A 25181-nucleotide genomic window follows, 5' to 3' on the forward strand; every position below is an offset into this window, starting at 1 on the left:
CAGGTTCCAGCCTAGATACCATATCCTCCAAGGAGACTTCTCGATGTGTTTTCCTCCTGCGCCCCTTCTAATACCACCTGTCGCTTTATTATCCTCTGTTAGCACCACTTTCTATGTCCTTCAAGGGCATAATCTGCGCTGTTCACTGGCATATTCCAATGCCTCACACAACTAGTGGCTAAGTATTTAGTTGCTTAACAAATACTTGTTGAGTGACAGAATTGGTCCATTTACTAAGCAGAAAGAATGGAAAATATTATTTGTTGGTGGAGCCAGGGAAGGGGCTTATCTTTTCCCGTGAAAACTAAGGAAGTGGAGACAGAAAAGCAAGGAAGTGGGAGAGAAACCAGTTGAGATTGGAGTGGTTTAGGGTTTTGAAGTGTTGACTTGGATGGGGTGTGGTAGCAGCTGAGAGCCAGATAAGGAGCCACTGAGAGAACACCCCTCCACAGGGTGGTGACAGGGACAGGTCTGGAGGAAATGAGTAAGGTGGGGAGAGGAGACAGTAACGGCCACCTTTCCTCTGCTGGATGGCATTGGACAATTCTTAGGAGTGTTTTTATTTTGAAAACAGTATCTGTGCCTTCAAAAATGTGGTTAATCTTTGCAGATGGGGAACACGTTTATTTTGGTGAATGGAGGTACACCTAGTTAATGGTTTCCATTTGCTAATTTCTGGAAATTTTTTCAGTTGTTTGTATGTGTTCTTTTTTCTCTTACATTACAAATTTGTTGAGAGAGGTGGTCTCATATTTTTTATTTTAGCTTAATAGAATTAGTCTAAATTCTAGACAGCTTTGGAAATTTCCCCATTTTACAAGTGTTGGGGTATTCAAGGAGGACCACATTTCACCCCTTTCCCACCTGCATTCCGAATCAGTTGAGAAAGGAAGACAGGAGTAAGGCAGATGGAGACAAAGCTGATACAGAGAACGTGGCTTCTCCCTGTGGGCAAGTGGCCTTCCTGCAGGTGACCTACAGTGTTGTGCAAGGGTCAGGACCCCTTACAGGTCAGAGCACAATGTTGGTCCCCAAGAGAGGACAGAGGGAGGGGTTGGCCACACCTGCATGCCTGCCTTTCTCCTTGCAGACTCAACTGGTACTGTTGGTTAGTTCTTCCTTGAAAGGGGAGGGAGGGGGGAAGGAAGGAATGGAGACAGGAAGCCTTCCTTCCCTAAGAGGTAAGAAAAGGACACCTCCAGAGAGGTTATATACTTGACCAAGATCACACAGCCAGTTGGCAACAGATTTTTCTCCTGGACTTTTGAGGTCTCTTGGTATGAATAGAAAGGGCAGCATTTTAGAATTGGCCAGGCTTCCTGTTCATATTCTACCTCTGTGACCTTCTCAGCCTTAGTTTATGCATCTGTACAAAACAAACAAAAAACCCCAAACCTGTAGCCATCGAGCCAATTTCCAATTCATAGTGACCCTGTAGGAGACAGAGTAGAAATGCCACGTTGGGTTTCCAAGAAGCAGACTGCCACATCTTTCTCCCGTAGAGTGCCTGGTGAGTTGGAAATGCTGACCTTTTGGTTAGTAGTCCCGAGTGCTTTGACCACTGCACCACCAGGCTCCTTCAGTGCATCTGTACAATGGGGTTAAAAAATCTACCTCAAGGATTCCTGGGAGGGGGTTACATAAGATATAAACCAAAAAAACCAAACCCACTGCTGTCGAGTCAATTCTGACTCATAATAGAACTGCACAACAGGGTTTCCAGGGCTGTAATCTTTATAGAAACATATTGCCACATCTTTCTTCAGCAGAGCAATTGGTGGGTTTGAACTGCCGACCTTTTGGTTAGCGGCCGAGCACTCTAACCACACTACCACCAGGGTTCCTACATAAAATATGTTGTTGTTGTTAGGTCCCATGGAGTAGGTTCTGACTCATAGCAACCCTACGTACAACAGAACAAAACACTGCCCAGTCCTGCGCCATCCACGTTATCGTTGTTATGCTGGAGCCCATTGTTGCAGCCATTGTGTCAGTTCATTTCATTGAGGGTCTTCCCCTTTTTTGCTGACCCTCTACTTTACCAAGCATGATGTCCTTCTCCAGGGACCAGTCCCTCCTGATAACATGTCCAAAGTATGTGAGACAGAGCCTCACCATCCTCGCTTCTAAGGAGCATTCTGGCTGTACTTCTTCCAAGACAGATTTGTTCATTCTTTTTAGGGTCACTATGAGTCAAAATTGACTCAAAGCAAACGGGTTTGGTTTTTTGGTTTTGGGAGTGCATGATATACTCAGTATTCTCTGCCAGCGCCATAATTCTAAGGCATCAATTATTTTTTGGTCTTCCTTATTCATTGCTTTCCCGTGCATATGAGGCCATTGAAAACGCCATGGCTTGGTTTAGGCACATCTTAGTCCTTAAAGTAACGTCTTTGCTTTTTAACAGTCCAAAGAAGTCTTTTGCAGCAGATTTGCCCAATATAGTGTGTCTTTTGATTTCTTGACTGCTGCATCTATGGGCGTTGATTGTGGATCCAAGTAAATTGAAATCCTTGACACCTTCGTCTTCTCTGTTTACTGTGATGTTGCTTATTGGTCCAGTTGTGAGGATTTGTGTTTTCTTTATGTTGAGCTGTAATCCATACTGAAGGCTGTAGTCTTTGATCTTCATCAGTAAGTGCTTCAAGTCCTCTTCACTTTCAGCAAGCAAAGTTGAGCCATCTGCATATCTCAGGTTGTTAATGAGTCTTCCTCCAATCCTGATGTCCTGTTGTTCTTCATATAGTCCAGCTTCCCATATTATTTGCTCAGCATACAGATTGAATAAGTATGGTGAAAGGATACAACCCTGATGCACACCTTTCCTGATTGTAAACCAGGCAGTATCCTCTTGTCCAGTTCAAACAACTGCCTCTTAATCTATGTACAGGTTCCTCATGAGCACAATTAAGTGCTCTGGAATTCCCACTCTTTGCAGTGTTATCCACAATTTGTTATGATTCACACTTTGCATAGTCAATAAAACACAGGTAAACATCTTTCTGGTATTCTGCTTTCAGCCAGGATCCATCTGACCTTAGCAGTGATATCCCTCATTCCACGTCCTCTTCTGAATTTGGCTTGGATTTATGGCAGTTCCCTGTTGAGGTACTGCTGCAGCCGCTTTTGAATGATCTTCAGCAAATTTTACTTGATTGTGGTATTAATGATGTTTCTACATTTGATTGGATCACATTTCTTGGGAATAGGCAGAAATATGGATCTCTTCCAGTTGGTTGGCCAGATAGCTGTCTTCCAAATGTCTTGGCATAGAAATTCCAGTGCTGCATCCATTTGTTGAAACATCTCAATTGGTATTCCGTCAATTCCTGGAGCCTTGTTTTTCCGCCAGTGTCTTCAGTGCAGCTTGTACTTCTTCCTTCAGTACCGTTGCTTCTTGATCATATGCTACCTCCTGAAATGATTGAACATTGACCAGTTCTTTTTGGTACAGTGACTCTTTGTATCCCTTTCATCTTCTTTTGATGCTTCCTGCATCGTTCAGTATTTTGCCTATAGAATCCTTCACTATTGCAACTCCAGGCTTGCATTTTTTCTTCAGTTCTTTCAGCTTGAGAGATGCCGAGTGTGTTCTTCCCTTTTGGTTTTCTAACTCCAGGTCTTTGCACATGTCATTGTAATACTTTGTCTTTTCGAGCTGCCCTTTGAAATCTTCAGTTCAGTTCTTTTACTTCACCATTTCTTCCATTCACTTTAGCTACTCTACATTCAAGGGCAACTTTCAGAATCTCTTCTGACATGCATTTTGGCTTTTTCTTTCTGTCCTGTCTTTTTAATGACCTCTTGCTTTCTTCATGGGTGATGTCCTTGATGTCATTCCACAGCTCATCTGGTTTTTAGTATTAGTGTTCATTGTGTCAAATCTCTTCTTCAGATGGTCTCTAAATTCAGGTGGGATATACCGAAGGTCGTACTTTGGCTCTTGTGGACTTATTCTGTCCATACGTCTGTCAGTTTGTCATACTGTGGGGGCTTGTGAGTTGCTATGATGCTGGAAGCTATGCCAGTGGTATTCAAATACCAACAGGGTCACCCATGGTGGACAGGTTTCAACTGAGCTTCCAGACTGACAGACTAAGGAGAAGGACGTGGCAGTCTACTTCTTAAAAAGATTGGCTGGTGAAAATCTTAGGAGTAGCAGTGGAATGTAAGATATATCATGTTTGAAAAGCACCTGGACCAGTGCTTGACTTGTCATTTTCACATAATCAACGATGCAGGTTATCATCATGCCAGCCTGTTACATAGTCCTCAACACTCGACTGTTCCCAGTCCCTTCATGTTTTCTTTCTAATCACTCTGGCTTGGAGCCTCAGAAAACCTGGTGATTGAGGGAGTTTCAGCATAGTGGGACTTGGAGGTTCACTATTTTAACCTCGATTTTTGGGGGGAGGGGCGGGAGTTGGTTTTAAGGAAGAAAAGTCATAAATTGAGAGAATTTTACACATTACATGCACCCTAGAATAGCTTGAGTTATACCTGGAATTGGTTATGTAGTCAGGAGTTGAACAATATGGCCTATCTAACCCTGGGGAATAAATGCCTTTCATTCTAAATATTCCCATTTCTTTTCATGGTCATTCTTTAAGTGCCTGTTTCAAAAGTTTTGTTTCGCGATGTGTGTTAGAAGACTATGAAAGCGTTCCTGGAGGTGAAATTAGTGACTTAGGTCAAAGAGTGAAAAAGATGAAACATTCACATTTTTGTATAAATTATCTGGCCTCAGGACTTGTAAATGTGATGAAGTCCTCCTTGGCTGAGCGTTTCCTTCTCTGCACTGGATAAAAGAGTTCCTCACGTCCTCAGGGACGCTGTTGTTTCAGGCGAGTCTCACGTGGGGATGAGGATGTAGCTCCAAGCAGGCGCATATCCTGTGTTTAATGCTGTGTGCGTTGACCTCTTTTTCTCTGTGTCTGCTACTTGCTTCCTGTCCAGATACTCAGTTTTGAATGAAGCGCGACTCTGAAGCTGTGCCTGGTTTGTCCATATGGTTGTTTCAGAACCCTAATACTAATAATAGTTCATTGGATTAAATTCCTTTTTTTCTTTCTTTCATTTCAAATCAGCCTTTTACTTTTAGCTGGTTTCCTGTCCAGAATTCCTACCTGAGTCACCGCTCTCCTTGTCCTCCCCCACAACCCCGCACAAGCCGACCCTCCCACCCCCGCCCTGGTGGGGCTGGCTTTGGCTGATGACCCCAGCACTGAGGAAAGGTGGGGTGTCAGGGCACTTCCTCCCAGCCTCTGACTTCCTGTGCACAAAGCCGAGGAGGAAAACTGAGTAGAGGGGCAGGCATGTGAACCCTTAGGTTATAAAAGGCACACAAACACTCCTGGGCTACAAAGAAAATTTAAGTTGCTGTAAATTAAAACCCTCTCCCCACCAAATACTGAGCCCAGTTTCCAGCACAGCTGAAGGGTAGCTTTTATTTATATATCGGTCAACAGATTGGGTGATGTTAAAAACAAAACAAAACTGTCTTTCCTTTGGCAATCCTTAATATAGCATTTTTTTTAGTAGTTGGAAAAGCCTTTTTGTTCCTCAGCTCACAAAGCCATATCTTTACCTAAGGGATCTCTGGTCTTGCTCTCTGTAAAAAAACAAAACAAAACAAAACAAAAACCCCTGTAGCTGCTTCCATATGTTGATCTCTGTAAGTGCAACTGGCTGTCAACGTTCAGGAAAATGGATGGTTTTGCCTGTGTTGGTGGTGCCTCTGTTCTCAGCGTTACAGTTGTTTATTTGGAGGTGGCTTGCCTTGTGAGCGAGCATATCAAAGCTGTGTTCAGTTATGCTGGCAACCTACTGAGTTGCTTTGTGTTTGCTTTTGTTTCCGTGGCTATTTTTTTTTTTAATTAGATTTTTTTTTTTTACACAAATATGCCTCACTATCAGATTTTACATTTTTCTTCCTGATTAATAAAATCATATGGACTTTGGAGGAGATTTTTGAAATTTTGGTAAAGAGAAAAAAAGTCGGGGGAGGGGAATCACCCCCAACTTCACTATCTCGATCCATAACACTGTTAGCATTTCAGCTTCTTTCCTCCCTGTCTTTACTCTGGGCACTTCTTTTTTCTTTACATAGTTTGTCATATTGGATGTAGAATTTCTATTCTGATTTTTTTTTTCCATTAAAAACTCTAGTGTAGGCTTCATGTTAACAGCTCCTACATAGTACCTCTTAATGATATGAAGGTATTTATTTAGCCATTTCCTTAATGTTAGGCATAATAGTGTTCTATGTTTTAAACCAATTCTCTGTGGTCCTGGTCAGATTTGTTGTAGTGGTGTGCCATCGAGTCGATTCGAACTCATACCGATCCTTTAGGACAGAGTAAAACTGCCCCTATACAATCTCCAAGGCTTTCATCTTTACAGAGCGGTTGGGTTTGAACCACTGACCTTTCAGTTAGCAGCTGAGCACTTAACCACTGTGCCACCAGGGCTCCTACCCTGGCCAGATTACTAATTCTCAAATCAGTTGCGGGTTAGGTTAGTATCCCATCCTCCGACATTCAGGTTGAATACTGTAGAAAACCAGCAGTGGGCAAACATGAGGGTTTAAACAAATTTTCATTGTCCCTATCCACATTCTTTCCTCCTTTCTTCCACTCTGTTGGGTTTATTGGCTTTGAATCATACAGACCTGGGTACACACTTCACTTAGACCCTCCACTAACTGTGTCCTTGGGCAAATTAACCCTCCTAAGCCTCCATTTGCTTATTTGCAAAATAGGGATAATAGTAGTACCCACTTACAGGGTTATTATAAGAATTGAGGCAGGCTGTGTAGGGTCGCTATGAGTTGGAATTGACTCGACGGCAGTGGGGTTTTTTTTTTTTTTTGGTGAAGGGTTTGGCATGGTGTCTGAGACACGGCAGTGATGAACATTTACTGAGGGAGTTGCTGCCATCCTCCTGACTGTGCCCAGTCTCAGGGATTTGGGTTGGCTAACCCTGTCTGGACAGGTTTTGGGAGAGGGACAAGAAAGGAAAGGGAGACAGAACAGAGGAGACATAGTTGACAAGAAATAATTTTTTCCTTGTAAGTATAGAGAAAATTTAAGTGTTTTAAGCAGTACCTGAACTCTTAAAGGCAGTAGGTCTGGACTGGGACTGGCCTGCCTGGCCAGCTTCAGTGAGGTAAGGTGGCAGAGATGGGCCAAAGGTGGCCAGACCTTTGGGCCTTCTTCCTGCGGGGATATGCCTCCCTGGTCTCTACAGTTCTTTCAGTGAGCTTCTGTGGGCTCATCCCAGGCCTTCTGACTCCAACCAACCTTGCGTTCCTGACATTCTCCCAATGACCCATGTGTTTCTCATTCTGGTCTACAACTAAGCTGAAAGACAAGGAAGGATTTTGGTAGAAAAGAATGTCTTTAGTAATTGCTTCAGTGAGGCTCTTTAAGGCACCAATCCACCTGATTTTATTTGAAATTGCTCTAACTTATCTTTGAATTGCTACTCCAGAGTATTTTACCTCCTTGGTAGGAAGGAGGAAGGTGATTCCTCAGAAGCAACACCTGGGGTTGCACTTCCAAGAGAAATGGCTGGTAAGGTAGGTGTTCTTGTGCCCGTGTTAAACATCTGTCAGTGTCCTGAGGATGGAGGGCTGCAGTGGGGTATCTTTCATGGTTCTTTGTTGTGTATTGCCAGTGGCAGAAGAATGAGTCCTTGCACAGTTCCAACTTCAGCCATCCCTTTTAAGGGTTATGAACAGATTTATCCAAAGAGCCATCTTGAGTGGAGGATGGGGCAGAGGGGAGAATTCAGGACGAGCGAATGGATTGAATTAATGGGAACAAGAAGAGTGATATAAAATAGTTTAACCCCTTATAGCCCTGATAGTGCAGTGGCTAATGCTTGGCTGCTAACTGAAAGGTTAGTGGTTCATACCCACCAGCCATTCCATGAAAAGAAAAATGTCTGCTTCTGTAAAGATTACAGCCTTGGAAACCCTATGGGGGCAGTTCTAGTCTGTCCTATAGGGTCGTTATGAGTCGGAATCAACTCAATGGCAGTGGGTTTGGTTTGGTTAGCCCCCTTTAGACATTGAAGTTCATCTTTTAAAAAAAAAAGATGTTTATAATTCAGACACCTGGCTTGAAGGGACTGTTGATTCTCTGTCTTCCTAGTGGTGGCCTCTCAGTATATCAGATTTTATGATAGGTAGCTATACAAATGTATTTGGGCTAGTGCATTAGTAAGGCTGCAATGAGTAGGAACTGGAGATTTATAAACCCAGGCCTTAAAAGAGTTAAGTGTGACTCTCTACCTGAACATAGAAGTTGTCATCATCTGAACTTTAACTCTGCAACCAAGTCATCAATAGCGGTATTTGTGTTGCCAGAAAACGTAGAACCCGATGCCTGATTTTATGAGGCACTGGTGTTTAGTGGTAGAATTCTCACCTTCCATGCAGGAGACCAGGTTTGATTCCTGGACACCTGTGCAAAGCTACCACCAGTCCATCAATGGAGGCTTGCATGTAGCTATGACATTGGTTTCAGTGGAGCTTTCAGGCTAGGACACGCTAGGAAGAAAAGCCTGACGATGTATGTTGGAAAATGAGCCAGTGAAAACCTTTTGGACCACAACAGTCTGATCTGCGACTGATCACAGGGATGGTGCAGGACTGTTGTGCATGGGGTTGCCATGCTGTGGGGGAGGGGGGACAACTTGATGGAAGCTAACAGCAAGAACCAAAACCAAACCTGTTGCCATCTCATGGCGACCCTATAGGGCAGAGTAGAACTGCCTCATCGGGTTCCCAAGGCTGTAAATCTTTACAGAAGCAAGACTGCCACATCTTTCTCTTGCAGAACAGCTGGTGGTGCTGGTAGGTTCGAACCTCCGACCTTCTGGTTAGCAGCCAAATGCTTAGCCATTGTGCCGCTAGGGCTCCTAACAACACGAAATTGGTTTCAAATCTCCTTTTGTTATGTGGTGGCAACTTAGACACCATATTATAACAAGTAAGGAAGAAGACACCAAGTATCTTTCAGATAAGCTTGCTTAGGATGATTTTTCTGGTCTACAGGGTGCCTTCAGCAATTTCTGGTTTTCTTGAGACTTTCTGTTCTCTGATCAAATTAGGTTTCAGTTGGCAAAGCTTGTTTGCAAGCCTCTGCCCTTGATTTTCAGATTCCTGCCCTTGCTGTTAGTGGAGCTGGAGTGGCTGGCCCGGAGGCTGCTGAGTCTCCCAGATGGGCTCCACCTGCCTCCCTTGGTTGCTGCAGCATTCCTGCGTGCTTCCTGTCTGGCCCTCCTCCAAATGAGCCTGCTCAGTTCCTTTCTCTGGAACCTCCCCTGTCGCCAAAGTTCAAAGGTTTCATGACTGTGACCTTAGTAAGAGCTATCGACGACGGCGCTGGTTTTTTTTTTTAAAACCCTAAGTAGTGGACTTGTGGCTCCAAAGTTACAATTCTGATTGCTGTTAGCAGAAAGCTGCTGGGTGATCCTAGCACCTTGATCAGTGAGGTGTTTTGGTCTGGAATTGGAGTCATTTTGTGTCACCACTCTGTATCCTGGTGCCAGTCTTGCTTCCCTCCTGGCTTTGTAGTCATTTCTTATATTGATTTTTTTTCCGGTGAATTTTTCTAATACCCAGTGACTTAATTTGTAGGTCCTTGATTAGAGTAGCACCGTAGATAGAATCCTGGGTAGTACAAACAATTAATGCACTCGGCTGCTAACTGAAAAGTTGGAGGTTTCGAGTCCACCCAGAGGCACCTTGGAAGAAAGGCCTGGCGAACTACTTCTGAAAAATCAGCTGTTCAAAACCCTAGGGATCACAGTTCTACTCTGACACACGTGGGGTTGCCTTGAGTTGGAACCGACTGGAGGGCAACTGGTTTTGTAGATGGTACAGAATATTAGAAGGGGCCAAGAGGCTCGTTAACAATCGGGGAAACTTCAGTACATGCATTCCTTTGAAAACCAAAGAATCAGCTGCTGCTTCCATTCCAAGACCTCAGCCTGCAGGGCTGTGGCAAGAGTGCTGACTCACCTGTGGTCATGTTCTTTTTCTAGTTATTGAAGCAGGTGAGCTGGATTTGGGTGTGAACTGCTCTGAGGTCTCTAATAATCTTTCTTTGTTACCCAGCTCACCTAGAATCTGAAGAGAGTTAAACCAGTTGTGAAGTGTATCACCTTTCAGAAATGAACAGCATCTTAATTGGCCCCCTTTGAAAACATGTCAAACAGATTTCTAAGTCCCAGTGTAATATGGTACACCCCAGGGTTGGGACCTCAGGCGGGGCACTGCGGGGAGGCTGGTCCACCTCCAAGTGTGTTTTCTGGCTCCAAACAAATGAGTGGCTGTTTGACTATTGGCACGCGACCCATTTTTAAAAGTACAACCATATAGGGTATGGCGGACTGGTAACCAGGGGGTTTAAAAAGTGAGGTCATGGAAGGCCCAGATGCAACCCTTTTAATGTGTATCACAACTGCAATTAATCTTATTAACATGCTGGGCCTGTGCCCGCTTTCATTGCCCCTGGGTGTGTGAGGGTATTTAAGGGGCATGCTTTGAAGCACAGTGGTTCTTTGATGATGCAGATGGATAACAGAAGCGTGTAAAACGTTCTATCTGGTAGTATAAAGGCCTTTTGTATGTCTCTGCAAACTCATTCTGTTTTGAAAAGTAAGCAAAAAGCCTCAAGCAGAAGCAGATTGATAAGATGTGCAAAAGAGGACGGATTACGAATGCTGCTTGTGGCAGTGGGCTCTAGGACCAGCGTCAGAATCGCCGGCATAGGAATGGAGCCCCTCTCATGCCCAGCCCCTGCTAGTTTCAGCACAGAGTCCCGTGAAAGATTTAAAAACATTGTAGGTAGTTGAGAGGCAAACGTAAACACAGGAAACGGCAAACCATAGCCGTGGCTCCGAGGGTGGGGCGGCAGGTGAGGGGTGTTGTGGTTAGGACGGCCTCCTGCGTGAAGTGGCCGAGAATACGCAGGGCAGATTGGATTCTTAGAAGGGGGCTGGAATGTTCTAACTGAAGGGGCCGAGGTGAGCAGCAGGGTGGGGGGATGAACTTGGTGTTCCCAGGGGAGAGTGAAGCATGGGCTGATGGGTAGGGTGGTGCGGTGGTGGGGGGTAAGGTTAAAGGTTCGGAGAGTATAAAGGCAAAAGACAGTATACTTTGATCTCCCTATCTTTTTCTTTCTTACAAGTATGTTTTAGAGAAGGCTAGTGCAGTATTCCATCCTTACAAGGCTGCTGCTTAGTTCTATTTCTGAAGTCTGTTTTTTTTAGACCAGTACCGGTTGCTGTCTAGTCGATTCTAACTCAGAGCGACCGCATGTATGTCAGAGGAGGACTATATTCTGTAGGGTTTTCAGTGGCTGGCTTTTGGGAACTAGATCACCGGGTCTTTCTTCTGAGGCACCTCTGGGTGGGCTCCAGTCTCCAGCCTTCCATTTTTTAGAAGTCATCTAAAATACCCGCCTAGTCTCCCCTGTGCTGTTCCTGTTACCACTTAACAGGTAGCCTTGGGGATACAGAGGTGGTTTTAAAAATTGTGAAGTTCAACAGGTGTGATTTGGGTATGCTAATCCCCTAATGAATACAGAATCCACTCACTAATATTCCCTAGTGTAAGAGAAAAGAGATATCCATTTGCTCATAATGAAGGCACATTCATTACATTAGAAATCTGTTTTCTTGAGGCTCCCTTGCTCTGCTTATACAGGTTTCTAAACTGCAGGACTTCTCAGAGCCTTTAGTATTCTAAGGAGCATTGGGAATCACTAAGGGTAGTTGGGAGAGGAAGAGGAGGAACAACACCTTTCTGTCCACAGAACATCATGGAGGATCAGTGTTGCACAGAACACTCTTGCTGTTCAACAGTGCTGTGTGCATTGCCCTTGCCCTTGCCCTTGTCCCCTCCATCTGCTCCTCACTTTTCCTGCCCTAATGATGCATCTGCTGATAATGGACGATGAAGGGGCTGTTACATCCCTCCCTTCTCTTCCTTCGCCATTGGAAGCATGAACAGAGTGGTCACTTTACATGGCTGCATTAGAAGAGATGCTGCAAGCCAAATTTGGGCAAGATGAGCCCCATAACTCTCACATAAATGAAAATAAAGCCTCAGCTCTATATCCTGCCATTTAAAAATATCTCCCCATTTGCAGGGGAAAAAATCCCAAGCCTAAAGTGGCCAGGCCAGGATGAATCAGCATGCCAGGGCTGCACACCAAGATAAGCACTGAGTCCCTAGACATGCCACCCGGCAGCTTGTCAGCACAGGGCTGTGAGAACAGGGCAGCAAGTAGCATGCTGTACATTAAGGTCCAGAACAGCAGCATCCACAGCCCCAGAGAGACGCTCAGGAACAACAGTTCTCATTCTTATAGAATTAATTTTGTTTGCTTTAGAACAGTTGTCTTTATACTTTAACAATTGTTTTCCTGTGAGCTTTTTCCTGCCTCACTACATGTACACCTCTATAAAGTATGGTCTGAAGCATTGGTGGTTCGGTGGTAGAATTCTTGCCTTGCATCTGGGAGACCTGGGTTTGATCCCTGGCCAGTACATCTCATGTACAGCCACCACCCATCTGTTACTGGAGGCTTGTGTGTTGCTCTGATGCCGAGTAGGTTTCAGCAGAGCCGACAGACTAGGAACAAAGGCCTGGTGGTCTGCTTCTGAAAATCATCCAGTGAAAACCCTATGGCTCACACGGTCCCATTTGTAATCCATCACGGGCATGGTGCAGGACTGGGCAGCGTTTTGTTCTGTTGTGCGTGGGGTTGCCGTGAGTTGGGGGCCTACTTGGCAGGAGTTAACAACAATATTACAGTCTAGGTTCTCACTGTCCGATACAGAACCATTAGCCGTATGTGGCTATTTATGTTTAAATTATTTAAAATTAAATAAAAAAGTTCAGTTCCTCGTTCCAAGTGGCTACTACGTTGGGCAGTGCAAATCTAGACTGTATGTACACAGGTATATAACATCTCCATTAGTGGGAAAATGCTACTGGGCAGCACTGGTCTAAGTTCCTTATCTGAAAAAACTCTCTGGGCCTACTTTAATATCGTAAGAGGCTATGGTACTGAATGTGAAGAATGTAGACAGATGTTCAGTGTAAACACATGGCTGTCCCCAGCGGCTCATCTCATACACATTTGTTAGGTTGAGCAGCCTAGATCTAAGACCCCCATAGGGCTATGCCGGATTAACTTTATGTGACCAAAACCAAACCAAACCCGTTGCTGGCAAGTCGATTCTGACTCATAGCGACCCTATAAGACAGAGTAGAACTGCTCCATGAGAATTTCCAGGGAGCGCCTGGTGGATTCGAACTGCTGACCTTTTGGTTAGCAGCTGTAGCACTTAACCACTGTGCCACCAGGGTTTAGGATCACCTAATTTAATCTGTTGAAAATTTCTTTGGAGCCCCCATACTGCTGCTTTTCTAGCTTCTAGAAATCTCTGGCTTACTTAATACCATGCTTGAGTGCAGACCTGCTCTGGTTTACTAACAGACCTCTCCCTGATAGTGATTGAAAGATTTCCCCAGAGAAGGTCTTTCTGTTTCAGGCAGGTCCACGGTGTTTGATGTCTTTGCTGGAACAGAACCTGGAAACATCTAAAGGAGTCAGTGCCTGGAACTGATTGACCTCACGCTGTCCCTGAATTCCGCTTGCGCAGGGACCCACTGCTCTAAGGAATGTGTGATCTTAGGTACCAAGGTGCTGATGCTGTATTCTGTATGCAGTACAAGGCTGGGACCTGTTCTCCGTGTATTGTACTGGGTACCCCAGCCTGTTTCCAGAGCTAGAGATGAGGTAAAAAAAAAAAAAAGGTACATTCATGGAATCTAGCCTCACTTGGAGAAAGTACCTGTTGGCCTGGTCAGTTTACCCCTCACCAACACAGGCTGGACCCCAATCCTGGCCAGGTGTCAAAGGAGCTTTGCATGAGAGTTGTGGGATTCCTCCCAGAGAAAAGAGGGCGATGACACCATTTACTCAGTGTCTGTATCATACCCCTGGTGTCAGGCACTGTGCATATATTTTACCTATGCTATGTGCATTATTTTTTTGGAAAAAGGGTACATAGTTTTATTTCTTAAGGAGGTCTGTGAGACAAAAAAAAAGGGGGAGGTGGAATGGGGAGTAAAGATTAACTAGACTATCAGCCAATAAAAGGTAGGAAGGCAGGGACTACAATAGTGTCTCCTAGCTTTAAGAACTTGGCATAGAGCCTAGCACCAGTAGGCTCTCAATAAATAGTTGTTGAGTAATGGGTTGTATTATATTTTTATAACAGTCCTATAAAGTAGGTATTGCTTTGCACATTTTACAGAGGTGAGAAAACTGAGGCTCAGGTTAAATAGCTTGCCTCTGGTCACATAGCTATAAAGTGTCAGAGCTGTGATTCAGACCTCACAGTGTGTCCATACCATAGCCCACGTGTCTCCACTAGGCTAACATAGAGGAGAGGGTCTACGGGTAAACTCTTCTTCTCCCTCTTTCCAATAATTGCTTTATTTTTAGTTGTTTGGTTTTGTCTTTTAATTTTTTATTTGGATATAATTGCCAAATTACTGAAAAGTTGCAGGAATAGTCCAAAAACTTCTCTGACCCTTTACCCAGATTGTTGTTATGTGCTGTAGAGTCTATTCCAATTCATGGTGACCCTATAGGACAGAGTAGAACTGCCCCACAGGGTTTCCTACGCTGTAGTCTTCACAGGAGCAGATTGTCAGGTCTTTTCTCCCAAGGAGTGGCTGGTGGGTTCGAGCCACTGACCTTCGGGTTAGCAGCCGAACACTTAACCATTGTGCCACCAGGGCTCCCTTTACCCAGATTGGTATGGGTATTTTCTTGGAAAGTCTGGTTTGTATCGGATTGGTCCATGCTCCTTCAGCACAATCTGGACCACACTACATAAGGACTCCTGTATCTCTGTGAGGCAGGGCGTGTCCCTATGAGAAAAGACTAAAAACACACACAAAAAAAACTGTGATATGACCCCACCCAGGAACTGCAGCTAACCCAAGAGCAACTCTCAGAGGGCTTGCTGGGTGAATATAGGAGAAAGAGTCCAGGGTTTATAATTGTGCTGGAAAGAACTCTCCCTCTGAGAAGTTTGAGGGTGTGGGGAATATAAAATGAAAGTGACTTATAAAAAGATGACTTGTACAGTAGCGCACCAAACAGACACTTTGAGGTGCAGCATCACACCCTTACCATCTGCCAAGAACAATACCCCATGTATTATTCACGGGCTGCCGCACCCCATGCCATTTCCTCTCTCACCATCGCAATTAAAGATTCATGTTTATATGTTTTATCTTTTCCACAATCACCACACTGTTTTGTTTTAAACCTCTCTTTGCTTTTCACCCTTTCCACCTGTTGTCTCTGCTGTTCCCGTTCTGTGTCCTATTCTCTCCCTCCTTCAGTTAATACAGCTATGTTCCCAAAAGCTATAGTTCCCGTGTGAGGAGAGTGGTGGTTCAGTGATAGAATTCTCACCTTCAGTGTGGGAGATGTGGGTTCGATTCCTGGCTTTGCACCTATGCACAGCTGCTGCTGTCATTGGAGGCTTGTGTCTTGCTATGATGTGAACAGGTTTCAGTGGAGCTTCCAGACTAAGAAGAAAGGCCTGGTGATCTCCTTCTGAAAACCAGCCAGTGAAAACCCTATGAATCATAATGGTCTGATCTGCAACCAGTCATGGGGTTGGTGCAGAACTGGGCACCATTTCATTCAGTTGTATATCATGGGATCACCATGAGTTGGGGGCCTGACTCCACATTATCTAACAACAAATAGTTTCCATTATTATTCAGTGTATTTTGAGGAAGGGCCGGAGGATTCTTCCCTATGTGAGAGAAAAGGGGATGGTCTTTCTTACAGGGCTAACCAACTTGGAAATTTTCCAAACAAAACGTCTCTATCCAGCCCTGACACAATACGAAACCAGTGTTCTCTGCCTTAGGGCCTGCCTTGTGACGTCTGTGCCTTCTCACCCTGCTGCCAGACCCCTCACTGAGAGAAACGGTGCTTAGTTATTTTTTTCATTTTTTAAAAAATAATTTTTATTGTGCTTTAAGTGAAAGTTTACAAATCAAGTCAGTCTCTCACACAAAAACCCATATATACCTTGCTACACACTCCCAGTTACTCTCCCTCCCCCTAATGAGACAGCCTGCTCTCTCCCTGCACTCTTCTCTTTTTGTGTCCATTTCGCCAGCTCCTAACCCCCTCCACCCTCTCATCTCCCCTCCAGGCAACATAGTCTCAGTGTCCAAGAAGCTCACTCCTCACCAGCATCCCTCTCCAACCCATTGTCCAGTCCAATCCCTGTCTGCAGAGTTGGCTTTGGGAATAGTTCCTGTCCTGGGCCAACAGAAGGGCTGGGGGCCATGACCACCGGGGTCCTTCTAGTCTCAGTCAGACCATTAAGTTTGGTCTTTTTATGAGAATTTGGGGCCATCCCACTGCTCTCCTGCTCCCTCAGGGTTTCTCAGTTGTGTTCCCTGTCAGGGCAGTCATCGGTTGTGGCCGGGCACCATCTAGTTCTTCTGGTCTTAGGCCGATGTAGTCTCTGGTTTACGTGGCCCTTTCTGTCTCTTGGGCTTGTAGTCACCTTGCATCCTTGGTGTTCTTCATTCTCCTTTGATCCAGGTGGATTGAGACCAATTGATGCATCTTAGATGGCTGCTTGCTAGCGTTTAAGACCCCAGACGCTACTCTTCAAAGTGGGATGCAGAATGTTTTCTTAATAGAGTTTAATATGCCAATTGATTTAAATGTCCCCTGAAACCATGGTCCCCAGACCCCTGCCCCTGCTACGCTGGCCTTCAAAGCATTCAGTTTATCCAGGAAACTTCTTTGCTTTTGGTTTAGTCCAATTGTGCTGACCTCCCTGTATTGTGTGCTATCTTTCCCTTCACCTAAAGTAGTTCTTAGCTACTATCTAATTAGTGAATGCCCCTCTCCCACCCTCCCTCCCTCCCTCCCTCCCTCCCTCCCTCCCCCCTCTCGTAACCACAAAAGAATGTTTTCTTCTTAGTTTAAACTATTTCTTATAATAGTGGTCTTATACAATATTTGTCCTTTTGCATTAGTTATCATTTTTGAAGCGTTCTCTTTTTTTCTCCGTCATTCTTCTCTCATACTCAACCTATGCTAGACTGTAAGCACCAGGAGGGTGGGGAAATGTCTGCCTTGTTAAGTCTCATATCCCAGGCTTGGGCAAGTGCCTGGCATGCAGCAGAAACTTGGCAAATATTTGTTGAATGACCAGGCCATGGTCTGTGGCCTTGGTGTATGATTGCTAATTAGTTGACTTAAAAAAATACAGGATCATAGCCCTTTAGGTTTTAACTGATCTCTGGAATTTATTTCTCATTTGATTTTTAATAAGGAGATGTTTAGCCTGGAAGGGATTTTTGTAGATTCTTGGCTCTATCTCTTTTCTGTTATTGCTCCCTGCAGTTTCCTTGGTTTTTAATCTGAGAAACCCTGTTGCTATCAAGTTGATTCTGACTCATAGTGACCCTATAGGACAGAGTAGAATTGCCCCATAGGGCTTCCAAGGAGCAGGTGGTGAATTTGAACTGCCGACCTTTTGGATAGCAGCCGAGCTCTTAACCACTGTGCCATTTCTCAGTGACTTAACATGTGAGTGATCTGGGGAAGATTTCTCCTTCTAGACCAGCTTGCTTTTTTGATTTTTCCCCAAAGCCTCTGGGACTGTTGCCTTTGGCCTGCTGATGTGAGGGAGCGTAAGGATGGTGTTAAGTCTGATAGGTAGACTCATGGTGACGTATGTCAACAGAACAAAATGTCTGGTCCTGCATTCTCAGGATTGCTGCCATGTTCGAGTCCCTCATTGTGGCTGTTGTGCCCATCCATCTCACCCAGGGTCTCCTTTACCTTTGTTGGCCCTCTCCTTCCCTTACGATGGTGTGTCCAAAGCAAGCAAGTTGGACGGTGTTCTGTTGTGTGATCTATAAGGTTTTCATTGGCTAATTTTTGAAAGTAGATTTCCAGGCCTTTCTTCCTAGTCTGGGAGCTCTGCTGAAACCTGTCCACCACGGGTTACCCTGCTGGCATTTGAAATACTGGTGGCATAGCTTCCAATGTCATAGCAACATGCAAGCCACCACAGTATAACAAACTGGTTGGCTGTATAACCCACTAGAATATATATATATGCTATGATATACATGGAAACCCTGGTGGTGGTGTGGTTAAGAGCTACGTCTGCTAACCAAAACGTCAACAGATGGAATCCACCAGGCGCTCCTTGGAAACTCTATGGGGCAGTTCTCCTCTGTCCTGTATAGGGCTGCTATGAAATCAGCTCTGTGACAATTGGTTTATTGTACACATGCAACCAGTCATTTTATGGGTGTTTAATGATGAGCCTTTGGTTTCTTTGATTCCCCAAATAGAACGGTCTTGCCCCATCGGTCACAACAGTGAAAGCAGCCTCAGATCTTTGCAATCAGATCCTATTGGACCAGGAAGCACCTTACAGATGATCTTCCTTAGTCCCTTCATGTGGCAGAAAATGTGGAAAGGTTATAAGCCCCAGGGCATGGGCTAACAGTGATAGACTAGAGCCCAGGTCTTGCTGGAATGATAATTCTTTCAAGTGCTTTTGCCTTGCCACCTTCTCCTCCCACATCTGTGAAATCCTGAGTTTCTTATTGTGGATGTTTTAGTATATGCTTTAATAGGCTTTGGACAGTTAGTACTTAAAAATGAGTGTAGAAACAAAGACGACCTTGTTTTCTTCTTTTGTTATGGCTGCTAGCTAGCTAATTGTGGATTAGACAGAGCAGGGCAAGCAGAGAGAGGTAGTGTATGTTTTAAGTTTCTTTGAAAATAGTCATTGAAGCTTCTGACAAGTTATTTTAATCCACAGCCTTTTCTTTCGTTCTTTAACCAGTGACACCAAATCTAAGATTCTCTGGGGTTTTGCACTGGCAGATAGAATGCTCCCAAGGACTCTGAGGCCTGCCCTGAAGCTAGGGAATGAACATACTGTCTTGTGCTGATACCGCTCCAAACAAACCAAACCCACTGCTGTCCAGTGGATTCTGACTCACAGCGACCCTATACGACAGAGTAGAGCTGCCCCATAGGGTTTCCAAGGCTGTAATCTTTATGGAAACAGACTGCCACATCTTTCCCCTGTGGAGTGGCTGATGGATTCGAACAACTGACCTTTTAGTTAGCAGCCAAGAGAGGGCTTAGCCCCTGTGCACTAGAGCTCCCTGATATCTCTCCAGGATTACTTTATCAATTGACCTGTCAGACTTCACCAGGACAGTGGAGTGAAAAGTTACTGAGATAACTTATAATCAGCACACCCTTTTCAGGGTCTAAAAGCAATGTACTTGAGACTTGGAAGATCAAGAACTGTTTTATACTCTATAAGGTGTTCTTGCAAGTTCTGTTGTAGCCACTCCGTGTGTATTTGTCACACCAGCCCGGTGAGCAGTGGGAGCAAATCCTTGCTTGAATGATAACCAGGTGTGAGGGTGGCAAGATGAGATGGCTGGAAGAGGAACACAGCAAGGTTTTATTGGGGGCAGGAGGACATAAATCATCACATTTTAATTGCTCTTCCTCTCTTGGTCTTGAAGATATTTGGGACTCTTCCTCTTCTTTTCTGAGTTGCTTCTGAGGTTTGAATCTGATTATACAGCCTTTCTTTATCTAAGTTTTCAAAACAGTCACACCCAGAACTTTGGGGGCCTGACTGATTTAGTGGAAAGAACACAGAGGACCTGGATTAAAATGGAGTTTGGCGCTTTAACTAGTTGTGTTGCCCTTGGAGAAGACATTTGACTCCTGTAAGGCTCAGAGTTCTTACCTGTAAAGTGGGGATGCTGATTTTGGGGGAGGGTAAATGGGAGGTCCTGTGTGGCAGTACTTAGAGGTCTCAGCTAGTTAGGGTTGGTGGGCTTTGGGATCAGAGTGCCCCTAAGTTCCATTAACTTCCACTTAACAGTTAAGTTTCTTTTGGCAGGTTAATTTACTTAGAACTTGATCTCTTCATCTGGAAACTGGGAGTAATAATACCTATTTGTTTAGGTTGTTGGGAGAATTAAACTCGATACAGGGCAGATGCCTGGTATACTTGGCTTTGTCAGGGTCACAAAACATGCCAGTTTGGCTGGTGGTGATCCCGTATTGGCCATAGCATGTTATGGACAGGGTGAGCTCTAGATAATAGATCATTAGTGAATTCTTCACAGTGATAAGAAGAGCATTTAGCAAATACCTTCTTGACTCTCCACCCAGACTGCCCGGGATATACGTGTGTGGAGGCGGGAGGCGGGAGGCGGGGAGGTCTGAGTACTTGGGTTTTCACAAAGAGGTTTGTTTGGAAGATAAATTACCTCCTACCTCCTGGTAGTTTGATGGCTCAATAATAGTTCCAATTAATATTTATTAACTACCATACAATGGGGTTGCTATGAGTCAGAATTGACTCAAGAGCAATGGGTTTGGCTTGTTTTTGTACCATACTTCTAAGGTCCCTGGGTGGTTCATATAGTTTGCACTTGGTTAGTAACCAAAAGGTTGGTGGTTTGAATCCACTCAGCTGTACCGTGGAAGAAAGGCCTGGTGATCTACTTCCATAAGATTGTTGTTGTTAGAGTCAGTTCTGACTGGTGGTGACTCCATGTATGCAGAGAAGAACTGCTCCACAGAGTTTTCACGGTTGTGACCTTTCAGAAGCCGATCACCAGACTTGTCTTTTGAGGAGCCTCTGAGTGGGTTTGAACCACCAACTTTTGGTTGGTAGTTGAGTGCTTAATCATTTGCACCACTCGGGGAACCCATTCTTAAGATTACAGCCATTGAAAACCCTATGGAGTGCAGTTCTACTCTGATACACATGGGATCACCATGAGTCGGAATTGACTCGACAGCAATGGTTTTTTTTTAACCATACTTTTTGCTGATAAATATTGTAAAGCTAAAAGACCATCAAGTTAATAGAGAAAGCCTTTGGTATATATCTAAATATTGTTTAAAACAGAAATGGCTACCTGAGCAGGTATTCTGAGGGAATGATGTTTTTGCAGAAGGGAAATTAAGCAAGACAATTTTTCAAAATGATATTTAATGAAGTGTTGCTTTTAGTTGCTGACATATTAATTTTATTTGATATATTCCCCAGGAAGACTGTAATCCCAAAAGAAAATGAACCATAATTTGTGGGTGAGCTTGGAGAGTTGGAAGGAGAGGAGAGTGTGTGTCTGTATGTGTGCTTCGACGTAAAATACACCACCAGGGTGGTTCTTGTGTGAAATGTAAAAAGAACCTTGGTTTATCTGCATTTTTTTTTTTTCTGTGATTGCTCATGTGTGGCATGACTTGTTTTTCTTCTAGGATGTGGAGAAAGAGAAGGAAACCCACAATTACCTCAGCAAAGAGGAAATCAAAGAGAAGGTTCATAAATACAATTTAGCAGTCACAGACAAATTGAAGATGACCTTGGTAAGCGCTCAAAAAAACATTGCTGTTTAGGTTGACACTTGTTAAAAGACAAATGTAAGTTGCTGGTATGACAGCTTAATAATTTTTAAATCTCTAAATAACATTTACAGAGGTTTAATGGTCATGGTATGCCAAACAGGAAAATGGAATGTTTCTGCATCTTTCAAATTAAATCTGTATTTAGAAATACCTTATTCTCAAAATCATTTGCTGGGTTGGCTTTAAAAAAGGGAAACACTTCTTAAAAATTGATTTAGAAAAAAAATTGAGATTCCCCCCCCAAAGATTTTTAACATTGAATGTAACCAGTGCTTATTTAGCATGCACATAGGTATACACACATTCGTACATAATGTATGCACATATGTGTACATATAGTAACTCAGATTTTAACAAGACCTCAGACAGATTTTAGCATGTGTAAATAAATTTGAAAGTGTTACGAAAAGGATTTTGTGCCCATGGATTACGGTATAACTGAGCTGGGATTTTTCTCAGCTGGTTGTCAGTGTAAGCTGAAAAAAAAAAAAAAAAAATTTTTTTTTTAAATTTATTTTCAAGCTGAGGCATGTAATATTCAGCCTCCTACCCATTTGTTGTTACAGGTTTCTACATCATTCTACCACACTGAAGCACAGTGAGGAGTGAAGGTGTAGGAGGGAGAAAGGGACAGGACAGGACTTAGGGACAATGAAACAAGAGCTAACAACAAAGATAAGAGTATTCATGTTACCCTGAACTGAGCTGAGCCTGTGCCTCGCCCGCCCACTTGGTGACCTTCCACATGGTGCCTGCCATCTCTTGGTGCCAGTTTCCAGGGCTCTCGGACCCCTGCCGCTCAGTCTGTTGTCTGTGAACTGACACAGTTCAGCAAAGGACAAGGTGACCCGTTTAAAACAGGCTCCACTGAATTCTGTGACCCTTAGGAAAGGGGCTTTTAAATATAAGCCCCCGTGGTAAAGGATCTCTCTCCTTTTTCCAGGGGGACTCCACCAAGGATGGGGATGGGGTCGGATAATTCCAAGATTATTCTTCATTATTCCACCGGTGATATTTCTTCTTTTTTCAGATACATTTTTAATCAAAGGAGAAAAATTCCCCTTGCCATATTCCCCCCCCCCCATAGAGATTAAAACAGACACAAGTTTCCACATGGTTTCATACACAGAACTTTGAAGTACTGTACCATACTTTCTATAAGAATTAACAAGTGAATTAGTATTATAAGTGGTCTTAAGGAAAAGAAAATAATGGACCACAAAAAGGTTTTTAATATTTTACTTGAACTGTGTCATTTATAACACCTGAGGATTTGTTTTAATAAAGCATTACAATCTTTGTTTTCTAAATATACTGAATTAAAAAAAAAAAGTGAAAACAAGACCAGTTATTACTACTTTTGGCAATTCACAAAATTGTAGTTCTACCATAAATTAGGACAAGTGCTTATAATATCTGTAGTTCACATGGTAGCTAGAATTTGTTTTAAAAATGTTGCTTGAGATGCCTGAAATACATCATTATGTGTCCCATGTGATAGGGAATAAATGCCATGTAAAAGCGGGGTAAGCAGAATTTGTATCTAGTACATACCATAATAGCCACTTGGACTGAAAATAACTTTATTTTTTATTGGCTTTAGGTGAAAGTTTACATAGCAAATTAATTTTTCAGTCAATGATTCTTGCAGATTGTTTCATGACCTTGGTTGCGGTCTCCACAATGTGTCAGCACTCTCCCTATAACCTGTTTTCTTATTGTCAACTCATTGTTTACTTAGGCATTTCAGTCTTGTGACCTTCCTTTTTTGTGTAATAGTTATTAGTTGAGGATGATGTTTCCTTTGAGCCTTTAGCCTAGGCATACTCCCCAAGCCCCAGTAAGCATTGTGGTTTGGCTAGCATTGGTTCCCAGGGAGCTGGACACTCACAACTGAGCCCTGACCTTTCACGTGTAGCTGAGGAGGCAGGAGCGATCAGGGGGCAGAATTCATTGGCCACACCATCAGAAGGAGCCTTCAGTCACCACATTGCCCTTCAGACCTTGCCTCTGGAAGCATTTGGCTAGGGTGTGTTATTCTCCCTGTTAGGTCATTGCTTCAGAGGAAATGGCCAATGAAGTTCTGCCACCAAGCTGTAAAAGAAAAGGACAAGGGAAAGACTATTTCACTTTCCTGTTGTCTTGATAAGCCCTGTACTGGATTGAATTGTGTCCCTCCAAAATATGTGTTGGAACCCTGACCCCTATACCTGTGGATGCAGTCCCATTTGGGAGTAGGGTTATCTTTGTTATGTTAATGAGGCTGTATCAGTGTAGGGTATGTCTTAAACCTAATCACTTGAAATATAAAAACAGCAGATTAGATACAGAGAGAAGCAAGGAAGCACAAATGGGGGAAGGATAGATGCTACATGGAGATTGCCAAGGAACCTAGGAACACAGAGGCTAGAGAGGCTGAGAGACAAAGGTTTTGCCCAGAGCAGACAGAGAGCCTTCCTCTAGAGCTGGTGCCCAGATTTCAGACTTTTAGCCTTCTAAACTTGTGAGAGAACAAATTCCTGTTAAATTTCGTTGAAGCCACCCACTCGTGGTATTTCTGTTACAGCAGCACTAGGAAACTAAGACACACTCCCTTTCCCTAAAATGCTACTGTCAACCCACCTAAGCCTGTGCTTTTCTTCCCCCTTCAGAATTCAAATGGGATTTACACTGGCTTCATTAAAGTACAGATGGAACTCTGCAGACCTCCACAGACTTCTCAGAATTCTGGAAAACTCGCTTCCAGTAGCAACGGCTGTATGAATACACTTCATATCAGCAGCACAAACACTGTTGGGGAAGTGATTGAGGCCCTGCTCAAAAAGTTCCTCGTGACTGATAGCCCTGCCAAGTTTGCACTTTATAAGCGTTGCCACAGGGAAGATCAAGGTACTTGGCCATGCTTAAAATGAACGTGGTCTCTGCTTTTGTTTCTGTCTTTTGTCCTCTTTAGCAGGAGGAAGACTTATGGGTGTGTCTGTGTGAATTATGTCAGAGCCTGGGGCACAGATCCTGTAGGCCTTTGTGATGGGGCCTGCACTTAATGTTTCCTGAGTGGGAGATTGTGGGTATCCACGTGTGATGGGTGTTTAGGGAAGGCTTTGTGATGTGCACATGGGGGTGGCTTTGGGTTTTTTTTGGGGGGGGGGGGGGATGGGGGTAGCTTTGATTTTCACGCTCGGTAAAGAAAAAATGAATGCCTCTGTGTCTGAAGTTTTCAATAGCACATTCCACATTTGATTTGTGTCTGAACACAGTGGTGTGGTAGCCTTGAGCTCTGTGAGACCTTGGGGATGGGGAGAGAGACACGGGTGTATTACAGCACATTTCAGACTTAACTGCTGTAAATGGCACAGCCCTGGGTTCTTCTTTTTCCTCAGCTTGTCTCGCTTGGTATTACACCGGGACGTTTTGGCACTCTGCCCCCCAGAGGCACCTAAAGTGGGCAAATAACATTGTGATCTGGGGTCTGTCTGTCTGAACTTAACACTTAGATTCAGTGGATAGAAAGAGACTACTAAATTACTGCATGATACTGAATAAGATATTCCAGGTCAAGCAGTTAGGCAGAAATTGATACCAATGGTGCACAAGAGTGATTTAGTTATTCCCTAAGTGCCAATTTGA

General features: G+C 43.9%; 1 protein-coding gene across 1 annotated transcript in view; it reads left to right on the forward strand.

The window, feature by feature from the left end:
* The window catches only part of RASSF3 (Ras association domain family member 3), a 78975-nt gene that overhangs the window by 46126 nt on the left and 7668 nt on the right, over positions 1-25181 (forward strand). Inside the window, exons 2-3 of the mRNA XM_049883784.1 lie at positions 21408-21515; positions 24206-24443. Of these exons, the coding sequence (XP_049739741.1) occupies positions 21408-21515; positions 24206-24443 (346 nt within the window). The remainder of the gene's footprint in view (positions 1-21407; positions 21516-24205; positions 24444-25181) is intronic.

This window comes from Elephas maximus, chromosome 4 (assembly GCF_024166365.1).
Source record: "Elephas maximus indicus isolate mEleMax1 chromosome 4, mEleMax1 primary haplotype, whole genome shotgun sequence".
In the NCBI taxonomy this organism is placed as follows: domain Eukaryota; kingdom Metazoa; phylum Chordata; class Mammalia; order Proboscidea; family Elephantidae; genus Elephas; species Elephas maximus.